Source organism: Ahaetulla prasina, chromosome 1 (assembly GCF_028640845.1).
Source record: "Ahaetulla prasina isolate Xishuangbanna chromosome 1, ASM2864084v1, whole genome shotgun sequence".
Classification (NCBI taxonomy): domain Eukaryota; kingdom Metazoa; phylum Chordata; class Lepidosauria; order Squamata; family Colubridae; genus Ahaetulla; species Ahaetulla prasina.
The window spans coordinates 20,950,464-20,963,064 of record NC_080539.1 but is presented as its reverse complement, the minus strand read 5'-3'; the positions used below and the strand labels follow the sequence as shown (position 1 = coordinate 20,963,064).

At 39.4% G+C, this 12,601-nt stretch overlaps 1 protein-coding gene across 3 annotated transcripts in view; it reads right to left on the bottom strand.

Moving 5' to 3' along the window:
- The window catches only part of ANKFY1 (ankyrin repeat and FYVE domain containing 1), a 71,183-nt gene that overhangs the window by 39,723 nt on the left and 18,859 nt on the right, over nt 1-12,601 (bottom strand). For 2 of the 3 annotated variants that reach the window (XM_058164350.1, XM_058164351.1), the window contains exons 3-5: nt 12,450-12,568; nt 5,132-5,267; nt 2,286-2,409 (exon numbers count right to left, since the gene is read on the bottom strand). In XM_058164350.1, coding sequence (XP_058020333.1) covers nt 2,286-2,409; nt 5,132-5,267; nt 12,450-12,568 — 379 coding nt within the window. Of the gene's footprint in view, nt 1-2,285; nt 2,410-5,131; nt 5,297-12,449; nt 12,569-12,601 lie in introns of those variants that run through there. The other variant, XM_058164352.1, reaches the window with a different exon arrangement.

The window sequence follows — 12,601 nt, the reverse complement described above, 5'->3', positions numbered from 1 at the left end:
CTTCTGCTTCATTGACTATGCTAAAGCCTTTGATTGTGTGGATCACAACAAATTGTGGCAAATTCTTAAAGAGATGGGAATACCAGACCGTCTTATTTGTCTCTTGAGAAACCTATATGTGGGTCAAGAAGCAACAGTGAGAACTGGACACGGAACCACTGATTGGTTCAAAATTGGGAAATTGGCTGTATACTGTCACCCTGCCTATTTAACTTATATGCAGAGTACATCCTGAGAAAGGCGGGGCTAGATGAATCAAAAGTTTGAATTAAGATTGATGGGAGAAATATCAACAACCTCAGATATACAGATGATACCACTCTAATGGCAGAAAGTGAAGAGGAACTAAAGAGCCTCTAGATGTGGGTGAAGAAGGAGAATGCAAAAGTTGGCTTGAAACTCAATATTAAGAAAACTAAGAACATGGCATTCGGCCCTCTCAATTCCTGGCAAACAGATGGGGAAGAAATGGAGGTAGTGACAGATTTTATTTTCCTGGACTCCAAGGTCACTGCAGATGGGGACTGCAGCCAAGAAATTAAAAGACGCTTGCTCCTGGGGAGGAAAGCTTTGGCAAATCTAGATACGGTAGTTTACTAAAAAGAGACATTACCCTGCCAACAAAAGTGCATATAGTCAAGGCTATGGTTTTCCCAATTGCAACGTATGGCTGTGAAAATTGGACCATAAGGAAGGCTGAGCGCCAAAGAATTGAGGCCTTTGAACTCTGGTGCTGGAGAAGACTCCTGCGAGTCCCTTGGACTGCAAGGCAAACAAACAAGTCAGTCCTAGAGGAGATCAACCCTGACTGCTCTTTAGAAGGCCACATCCTGAAGATGAAACTGAAATACTTTGGCCACCTAATGAGAAGGAAGGACTCACTGGAGAAGAGCCTAATGCTGGGAATGATTGAGGGCAAAAGAAGAAGGGGACGACAGAGAATGAGATAGCTGGATGGAGTCACTGAAGCAGTAGGTGTGAGCTTAAATGGACTCCAGAGGATGGTAGAGGACAGGAAGGCCTGAAGGAACGTTGTCCATGGGGTCGCAATGGGTTAGACATGACTTCGCAACTAAGAACAACAAATAAACTCAAAAAGAATGAGATCCAAGGAATTATATTGTGCTTTCAAGACAAAATAAATATCCAACATGACAAAGTAATGGCATTAATTAAGGAACTTCTGAGTACAATATGTGCTGTGGTGTAAGACGACCACTAAGACTAAGGAGACTGTCTTACATACTAGCCATTTTCAATTAGAAATCTTGAAGACTACCTATGCAGGCCGTACATTCTGTTTATAAAAAGTACTGTACTTTAGTTCCTCCACATTAGAAGCAGACCTTGAAGGGGAAGGGGAAAAAAAGAACGTCTACAATTTCTTGCTTTGAAAGGAAGAAAAAAAAAACCCTTCCCTTGATTCACTAAAATTTCTCTCCTGAAGAATACCAGTGCTGTAGTTCTGTACACAACTCTTTCCCTAGGGCTTGGATCGCAGTTCTAAGAACATCTGCCCATATTTCATCATCCCAAACTACTAGCATATTTATCTGAAGACAGAGTGCAGGCTGATGTTCTTTAATGAGGCATTTTCTCCATGCCACAAAATGTTTTCAGAGAAGAACTAAGCTGCAATTCAGGCCAGAACTTCATGTTTTCGATGCAAACAGCACTTCTGCTGCTAATGCTAAGGCATCCTATTTTAAATCGCCAGTTACCACTGGTGTGAGGAAAAAAGTGCTGGCTTCCTCATGTAAAAATAAAACTTCTCAGGATATTAAAAGGACATCATGGATGAGCTAAATCCAGGACATCATGGATGAGCTAAACAATCTCTCTCTAATATGCATTGGCTTGTTCCATACAAGGAAGTTCTCTCTTTTTGTTTTTATCCACAAAAGCATTCATAGTAAGATCTTTGTTCTGGGATGTAGAATAGACCAGGGGTCTCCAACCTTGGCAACTTTAAGACTTGTGAACTTCAACTCCCAGAATCCCTCAGCCAGCAAAGCTAGCTGAGGAACTCTGGGAGTTGAAGTCCACAAGTCTTAAAGGGACTTAGGTTGGAGACCCCTGGAATAGACTATTGGCACAAAGAAAGGTTCACAAAAAATATGTTGTTTGAAAACAAATAAAAACATACCAATATCTTAGCACAATTTCAAAGTTTACACAGAACTTGCATAGATAACATGGATAAAAGCCACACTTTTAGTGATTAGAAGTAAAAATAAGGATGCAAATCCTCAAATATCTTTTGGAAGAGCTTTCTTAATGCTTACCCAATGATTAGCAATTATCTCAGCACAGTAGTTCATTAAAGTGCTGGCATTCAGCTCTTCTGCTGTTTGATAGAAGCGGATACAATTTCTTACATTTACAAGTGACATGACTCCTTTTTCACACCTATCAAGCAGTAAACACAAGAGGATCAACAGGGACTAGTCACAGAAAAAAAAAAGTAAACAAAAAGGACATCATGGTATGAAACCAGCAAGAACAACAATGTCATATTGTATTATTACAGTTGAATCCAAATTCCTTTTTGGCCTAGATCAGTTATTATTTTTTCAGGGCATTATGGAAGCAAGATTCAAAATAAACCAGAGTCCAAAATAATGTTTTCAAAGTCATTCTGAACACAAAAAAATAACAGCAGTTAATTAACTCAGAAACGTTTAAATTGTGGCACACAAAGAAGGAAACGGATCAAAGAATCCAGGAGCAACTTTTTTGACTTACAGACTTCATTAAAAAATACATATAAGTTTTTGCGAACCGCAGCTTATTTCATCAAATGCAAGAAAATGCGTAGACCAGTGATGGCAAACGTATGGCACACTTGCCACAGGTGGCACACAGAGCCATATCTGTGGGCACACGAGTGTTGCTCTGGCTCAGCTCCAGCGTGCATGGGTGCACCTGCCAGCTGATTTTCGGGCCTTCCAGAAGTCAGGAAATGTGCTGTTTCCAGCCTCCGGAGGGCCATCACTTGCCAAAAGCGGGGGGAGCACAGGGGGCAGTCGTGCGCGCATGCGCAGGGGGGGCGCATTGAATTATGGGTGTGGGCACCCGCGCACACGACCCCCTCCCACTCTTGATAGGACTACCTATCAAGACATAAGAAATTCATAGGTACAATAAACAGGATACACGATATTTATATTACAGATTTTATATGTTTTGTCGGTTTATTCTATTTCATGGAATTATTATATAGTTCATGTACATACCTATGTGTTTACATCTATCAAGAAGAATAAGAACTTAAGATAGAGAATGACAAGTTAATAGTAAAGTTATATGGATTTCTTACACAAATGTGAAACACTCTTAATACTAAGATGAAATCATCCAACTCCCAACCATTCTGGACACTTTACATGACAGGTTTCAAACTCGCTGTGTCACGTTTCGTGACATTTTCCCCATTCGCGGAGCTGGGGTAGGCATGGCACATCCGGCCCACAGGCCGCCAGTTTGACACCTCTGCTTTACATTCGAACAAGGCTAGAACAAACAGCAAAAATGTGTGTCCCAGAAAAAGTAAAAACTTACGAATAGAACAAAAATATTAGAAGAGCTCTCCAATAACCATTCTGCAAGGCTTGGGAAAAAATATTTTTAATGCCTTCTAGAATCTCATCTTGTTGAGACTTTTATGAATCTCTGGGGAATGCCAGAGGGCAGGCATAGTAACATATTGGGTACATTTCCTAGATCCCACTAGATGGCATTTTTTAATTGAAAGGAGTGCACCTATTCTGCCAGATTTTATTAGACAGGAAGAAACTATAGGAGATAGCTGGTCCCTCAAATAATCAGGTGATGGTAACCAGCACCTTAAAATGCATTCAGAAGCCATCAGGCCACCAGTTCATCTCCCAGAACAGAGGTATTACATGGACATATAGTGGCATGTCTTATTATTGCTTGTGCCACCATATTTAGGATCAAATGTAATTTCTGGGGGGCACTTTCAAATGCAGCCCACGTAGAGCACATTGTCATACTCCATTCCTGAACTAAGGAGTAATTTCTTCACTGTAAGAATTATTTTGCAGCGGAACAGCCTGCTTTCTCCATCATTGGGAGTTTTCAAACAAAGGTTGGATAACTATTTGTCTGGGATGATCTGAGGATTTCTGCTATGAACGGGGGATTGGACCAGATGATCTTTAAAGTTCCTTCCTTTATGAGCCTATGATACATGAAATATAGACTAAAAATGGTCAACCGATCAAACAATCTAGATTATAAAATGTAGCAAGCTAAGAATTTATTTGGTTACTATGGAAGGCCTTTGAATCTCAATTGGTGAGAATTATTGGCACCAGATGTAGAATACGTGCAGATATGCAATTATTAATTTTTAATGGAATATTTCTTTATTATTTATTGGGTTATTGCTGTTGCTCTCTGTGCATTGTCTAGATTCTTTTAAAGATTGAGGAAGATTTAACACACCCCTCCAAATTATCCTTTAAAGATCATTTTACAAATCAAACCAAACCACATCTGAGGAAAATCATAAAAATACTATCCCAAATCCAAGAATTGTAGAATGCACAAGTTGGAAGGCAATTGTACCAGGATGGGGGTTGAGCTGCAAGGATTGTTGACATGTAACCATTCAGCTCGTGTTTAATAATCTCCAGCAAGAAGGAATTCACCACTCTTCAGATAGATGGTTCCATTGCTTATAATAATTATTTTCATCAGAAAATTCCTTCTAATATTCATCTTGAATATCCTTTCTTTTCCTTCTAATCCAACACTTCTCATCCTGCTAACAGCTTCAAGAGAGACCTGAACCATCCTCTTAACGTAGGTACATTCTTAATCTCATCCACAAAATCTGGCCTCATACGATCAGTACATCAGCTCCACAACTCAATAGCCTCTTTGGAAAACTCTTGTTTGTTCGCTCTGACTCCCTGGTGCCTGACCTGTTAGTAAAAATAGGCCAGTATGCTACGATGATATTGAACTAGAGATGGGGAGACCCAAGTTCTAGTCTGCCGTCAGTTCCCAGAGGAGCAGGCAAAATAACAATAATTGACATTGTATGAAATAGCCATGCCATGCTAATTAAAACAGAGGCACCACAACTCATTCAGAAGCTTGCCTTTCCCTGAGGAGTTGCAGCTGAAACCTGTTTGCTACTTTCATCAGCTCTGTCAGGAATACGTCGTCTTCTCGCAGCTCCAGCTCATCTGTGTAAATCCAACGCAGCATTGCCATGGCCACCTCGGGATCAGCGTCTGGTGGAAGAGCATCAATTATTATATTCCTATGGGGAGAAACACTGTTTTGCTTAGCAAGAGAGTAGCTTTAACACCCATCAATAAGGAAACAATAAGTAAAATTCAGACCTCTGGTCAGTGCCAATCAGCACATGTCCTCACCCAACCAACCCAAGGAGGAAACATTGGCATAGACACAGATCAGACTGTAGCCAAGTATGGGAATTTTTGGCTTTGGCAGCTCTATGATTCCAAGCAGTCGTGGTTTACTGAGAAAAACCGTAAGTTAAAAAAAGTTGTTGGCTTAGCATAGCAGGTAAACCCAACCAATGTCAATACAAATGGACTTATCAACAGGTGATTTGGAAAGATGAGAGATTTAAGGGGAAGAGCTACTACAGTTAGGTCTCTTATTATTGCATGAAATGAATCTCAAGAAGTGATCGAATTACAGGTAGTCCTCTACTTACAACAGTTCATTTAGTGACCATTCAAAGTTACAATGGCATTGAAAAATGTGACTTATGACCATTTTTCGTGCTTACAACTGCTGCAGGATCCCCATCGTCACATGATTGTAATTCAGATGCTTGGCAGCTGGTTCCTATTTATGATGGTTGCAGTGTCCTGGGGTCACGTAATTCCCTTTTGCGACCTTCTGACAAGCAAAGTCAATGGGGAAGCCAGATTCACTTAACAACCATGTTACTAACTTAACAAATGCAATGATTTTCTTAACAACTGTGGCAAGAAAAATTGTAAAATGGGGGCAAAACTCACTTAACAAATGTTTCACTTTGCAACATAAATTTTGGGCTCAATTGTGGTCATAACTTGAGGACCACCTGTATTCAAAGTTTTATGTAAAATATGGTAATCAGTTCCAACCCGGAAGCACCCAATGCTCTGCTCCCTGATCCTCAGGATTTCCCTGGGCCTTGGCCACTCTGAAACTGGCCATTTAACCATGCAAGGGAGCCTCAAGACAAGACCAGCAGGCAGGGGAAGCCTTGGGAGACCATCAGGGGGCTGGATGGAAAGTAGGCCTCAGCCTACAGATTGTAACTGCACTTCATGTGCCAGTCAATTCTTTAGGTTACTTCACATGGCTGAGTGGCCAGCTCCAGAACAGGTGGCAAAAGAAAAAAGACAGGGTCTTATTTTCAGGGTATCTTTAGGGAAGAGGGGTCTGTTGTAACTTTGAACAGTTGCTAAGCGACCAGTCATACATCAAGGATTATCTGTAGTCTATTTTGTTGTGAGAATTCATCCACAGAAAAAGATTTATTGATAAATAAAAATAAGGATGCTCTATTCTTATCAAGATGCAACTAAAATAACCTAAACTATAATCTAATTAGGGACGCGGTGGCTCAGTGGCTAAGACGCTGAGCTTGTTGATCAAAAGGTATCCCTAGTGCTGCGTAACAGGGTGAGCTCCTGTTACTTGTCCCAGCTTCTGCCAACCTAACAGTTTGAAAGCACGTAAAAATGCAAGTAGAAAAATAGGGACCACCTTTGGTGGGAAGGTAACAGCGTTCCGTGCGCCTTTGGCGTATAGTCATGCTGGCCACATGACCATGGAGACGTCTTCAGACAGCGCTGGCTCTTCAGCTTTGAAACGGAGATGAGCACCGCCCCCTAGAGTCAGGAACAACTAGCACATATGTGCAAGGGGAACCTTTACCTTTATAGTCTAATTTCATAGCCTATTCAGCTATGGAATGTCTTTTCAATGTCTTTTATCGATGACATTATTATTTGATTAATCCCTTTATAGCTAAGGAAAAAAAGTATAATCTTTGGCTGTAATAATGTTACACATATTGCTAACAAAATTAAAAAATACATGCCTTTTACTTCCCATCCCTTTTTTTCATGTTATATCTTTTTTTTTTTCAAATTGTCAAGTTGAAATAAAGTTTGCCCTCTTTTGATGGATCTATAAATAATCCTGGACCTTCTCAGACTGAAGAGTTGGGCAATAATAAATAAAAATAATGTTGTCAGGAGAGTTCTATTTTTAAAATATTGATTTGTTATTTTAAGGTATTTCCTTTGTCCAATGTTGTACAAATTCTCAGAGCCTACAGATCCTATTACAAACATTAACAGAATGTGTGATAGAATTCTGATTTAATATTGCTTTAACATTTGTTAAAATGATGAGTACATCTGCAAAGCAGTAATGCATCAGTAGTATAGTATTGTCTTATGAATTAACAAGTGCCTTTTATTCCTTGCTTTTATGCTTTGTCAGATTTTTAAGCTGCAAGATTTGTTAATTATAAGGCAAATATACCTCATAGTATGTCTACTAAACATACATTTAGAAATACCCAAAATGAATATATAAATAGATTCTCATTACTTATGCCCCCACAGCTGCTCTTTTAAGGCCAAGATATTAATGATGTAATGATTTAAATTGACAGAGCTGTTGGCATTTACTTTGCAGAGGTGAAAAGCAGTGTATGATAACACTGTTTGCTGTGAACTTTTAGAAATTAACATGAGGTGGGGCCAACCCATGAACCTCAGAAACTAGCAATAGCAATACTATTAGTGGTATTTATAACTGTTGCAAGATGAATGCTGGCTGTGTGCCCACCTTCTAAAAAGCAGAACAGGCTGCCTGAAGTACTAATATTAGAAGGGGTCTTACAGCCAGGGCCATATGGGACAAGGGAGCCATAAAAATGTGCTACCTTTTTATGAAGTTTAATAAGCAGTCCCCAAAGGCATTACAATCCCAGATATTATTTGACTGGTTCTCTTCAACTCTCCATTCATCATATTTCAACATCAGAAATAGGCTATAAGCAAGTGACATTGATGTAAAAATACTTTAAATTCCTGTTTTTATGGAGATTAGACTAGCAAATTGGGGCAGCAGATCCTATCAGAAAAAAGGACAGGACCTAATTCAAATCCACAGTTGGCCATATACATGGCCCCCTTTTGGATATCACTTGCTCTCAGCCCAATATATTTTGTGCATCTATTAAAAAAAATGGGCGAGGAAAAATTATTAATTCTACCAGTAAATCCCTTCAAGGAAGAAAAACATGTATTGTGTAGTCAGCTCACAATAGGTATTTATAACAATGTTTACTCTGATTAAAAAGGATTAAAGGGATACAGTTAACCCACAAAACCACACAAAATTATGAAAGAGCCATAAACACTCAAGGGAAGCCACTCAGGAGCAATTACATCAAATGCCCTTATCATCGCTGAATTCCAGAGCTTGGTTAGGTATGTGGTAGAACTGCTTTCCAAACTATCAGGAAGAAACCAAAATGTCTGTGGCATATCAGTCAGATCCTAACTGCTGCCTCCATTTCAGAAATCATACAGTAGATACCAACAAGTTGGATGGCAATGAACAAAAAAAAACTTTGAAAAAAAGACAGATTACAGTGTCCTCAATCTTCAAATCATTATCCATTTGATCTAACAGAAAGACCAGGTTCATCAAACCGTTGTCTACAAGAGTCAAATGTGGATTTGGGTTTGCCTCAGCATCCTATATGAACCCAACCACTGCGATCTGCATATTGCAGCTTAGTGTGTTGTGTGAACAAGTGTGGCTTATTATGAAGGTGAAACCCACTGTCCTAGCCTACTCAGTTAACAATGGAACTGAAAAGGAATTTGAGCATAGGTCTATACTAGACCAAGTCACATGCATTACAACTGTAACTCAATCAGTGTAAAGCTTTCAGAATATCAGGGTTATATTAAAACAGCCCTCACTGCACCTCAACAGGGCTTTTCCTGAAATACATTACAAAATGCTGGGGGCAGGGAATCCAATAAAGTCCCATATCTATTTACTCATGCACAGTCACTCATGCTCTTGTTACCTCTCGCCTGGACTACTGCAATGCTTTCTACATGGGGCTCCCCTTGAGGAGCACCCGGCGACTCCAGTTAGTCCAGAATGCAGCTGCGCGGGTGATAGAGGGAGCTGTTCGGAGCTCCCATATAACACCAATCCTGCGCAAGCTGCACTGGCTGCCTGTGGTCTTCCGGGTGCACTTCAAGGTGTTGGTTACCACCTTTAAAGCGCTCCATGGCTTAGGACCGGGTTACTTACAGGACCGCCTACTGCCACCGTTTGCCCCCACCGACCCGTGCTCTCTCACAGAGAGGGACTCCTTAGGGTGCCGTCAGCCAAACAATGTCGGCTGGCGGCCCCCAGGGGAAGGACCTTCTCTGTGGGGGCTCCTACCCTATGGAACAAACTTCCCCCTGGACTCCGACAGCTTCCCGACCTTTGGACCTTTCGCCGCGAGCTTAAAACCTATCTATTTTTCCACGCAGGACTGGCATAGGATTTTTAGATGTTTCTATGGGTTTTAATTTTTAATTTGTTTTTAGGGTTTTAAATATGTTTTAAATTTTGGGCCAAATTTTGAATAAGTTTTTTAGTTTCTGTTTTATTTATATTGTATTGTACTTTGTCTGTTGTTTTTATTTGGCTGTTAACCGCCCTGAGTCCTTCGGGAGAAGGGCGGTATGCAAATTAAAATATTATTATTATTATTATTATTATTATTATTATTATTATTATTATTATTATTATTACTATTATTACTATTATTATTATTATTATTATTATTATTATTATTTACGGACCGCCTACTGCCACCGTTGCCTCCCACCGACCGTGCTCTCTCACAGAGAGGGACTCCTCAGGGTGCCGTCAGCCAAACAATGTCGGCTGGCGGCCCCAGGAAGGGCCTTCTCTGTGGGGCTCCCACCCTCTGGAACGAACTGCCCCGGGACTTCGTCAACTTCCGACCTTGGACCTTCGCCGTGAGCTCAAAACATACTTATTTCATTCAGGACTGAGTTAGGTTTTAATTAATGGGTTTTAAGTGGGTTTTATTTTTATATTTTAATTATTTTAATTGTTAGGCTTCATAATAAGTTTTTTAATTGTTTTTTAGATTGTATTTATCTGTTTTTTAAATGCCTGTAAACCGCCCTGAGTCCTGTGGGAGATAGGGCGGTATATAAATTTGAACAATAATAATAAACAATAATTATTATTATTATTATTATTATTATTATTACTCAGAAGTACATCCTAGAGAAATCAACTAACTTTTGGATAAATCTATATACAGTCTTTCTGTGCTTTAGAATAGGGGTCTCCAATCTTGGCAACTTTAAGCCTGGAGGACTTCAACACCCAGAATTCTGGGAGTTGAAGTCCTCCAGGCTTAAAGTTACCAAGGTTGGAGACCCCTGCTTTAGACGATGTACTCAAATTGAGAATCTGATTTGGCAATTATATCTTTGAACATTTCACAACCCAACAATTTTAATATTATACCCTTTCTTTATACAGTTATGGAGGATCAGAGTAGTGTAAAATTTCAAATTCCCTTTACATAGGTTTTAATAATTATGACACACAAATTATATACCACTATTACTAATTTTAGCAGATGTTAATGATTGTGCTTTTTTTGGGCAATGTACATGTAGACCTATAAAACTGTCTACCTGAATCTACTAATAATCTAGGGCAATTTCAGTCTGATTGATAGTGTTTTCACTCTTTATTTTATGACCTCATTTTATAACCTATTCACTAGAGTTGTTAAGCAAATCACTACGGTTGTTAAATGAATCATGCAATCATTAAGCAAATCCAGCTTTCCACACTGACTTTGCTTATTGGAAGCTGGCTGGGAAGGTTACAAAAGGTGATCACATGACCCCCAGGACAGTGCAATTTCCATATGCCAGTTGCCAAGGGCACAAATTCTGATCGTGTGACCATGGGGATCTATAACAGTATGAAAATCGGTCATACATCACTTTTTTTCAATGTTGTGGTAACTTCAGTCACTAAACAAAAGGTTGTAAGTCTGGGACTACCTGCACATTAATGTCAGCCTCATGGGATAAACCAGGTAGAAATCACAACTAGATGAGCTAATTCTACTTTATGTTAAATAACATTGACAAAATCTTGCAAGTCTGAAAATACAATTCTCACCTCCTCCTATACAGGGGTGTCAAACTTGTGACCCATGGGCCAGATGTGTCACGCGCTGGCCACCCCCACCCCCGGTTTAGCGAAGGTGGGGGGGAAGTCACGATACATCATGTGATGTGACACCACAAATTTGACATCCTGTCCTATATAGCCTGAGAAACTAGGGAGGGTCTCTTCTGAGCCTCCTGCCCCAACCACTATCCAGCTAAAGGGTATGCTGTCTCTTATTTGACCATTTCCTTGACAGCGTCTCTTCCCCAGTCTCCCAAAATCTTTTCCACATAACATAATAAATGAATAACTTCATTTATTTATGTATTTATTTTGCCTGTTTTTATACTGCTTCTCTTGCACTCATTTTCAAGTGGTATATGCAAATTATTAGATATAAAAATAAAATTACAATACACTAAAATTAATAAACATAAAAGCACAGAAATTAAAAAGGTTGGGAGAAAAAACAGTCTGAAACATTTGAGCCCTTAATGGAGAAAGATAGCATAATTCAATATGTTGGCTACGAAAATGTAAAACTACTATCCAGTATGAAGCTTGACATATCCTAATGTGTTTTAAAATGACTTATTTTATAACATAAATCCCAGCAGCTCTATTTATCTCATTTAAATGTCAGTTCAGAGCATTTCTCTTGGACAGTAACCTCATCCCAGAATCTAGCTTTTAGGGAAGAGTCATGAATTTTTGACAAGGTTCTCAATCAGGGAGGAAAAAACCAAACAAAACAGAAAAGTGGCCAAGTACCTAACTTATGCTTCCAAAGATAAAAATGATGCAATTGCAATAGCTGCCTTACAGACTAGACATTGATGCTTTCAGAAAGCAACTGTGAAAACCAAAGGAATAATCAGTTATCTTCAACAACTTGATTTCCTTGCTGTCTCAGAGCCTATTTAATAAGATGAAAAAGACCACCATACCTAACCCCCATGTCATTAAAATTAAAGAGGTATAAGCTCCCAATTTAACTGGCACTAAACACTTAGCATATTTGAAAGACAAATGCTTCATAATTAGAAGATTGAGTACAATTTTTGCAAGCTGAACCTCTCCTCTTGAAGGATAAAAATATAACCTCTTCTCCCAAAGGCATTTTATGTTTTTATTAATCTTCCCAAGGCAGTGAGTACTTCTCCAATCTTTCATCCACACACAGCACTAACCTGACAGATCTAGCTCAGCTGTTGACACTAAGTTGGCCAGACTCCAAGCCTCACTCCGGGCTGCCAATACAAATTTGTGAGCGCTGATGTACCTGTCTCCCACCTTGATCTTCAGGTCACTGAAGAAACAGAACAAACATAACTTAGATGAT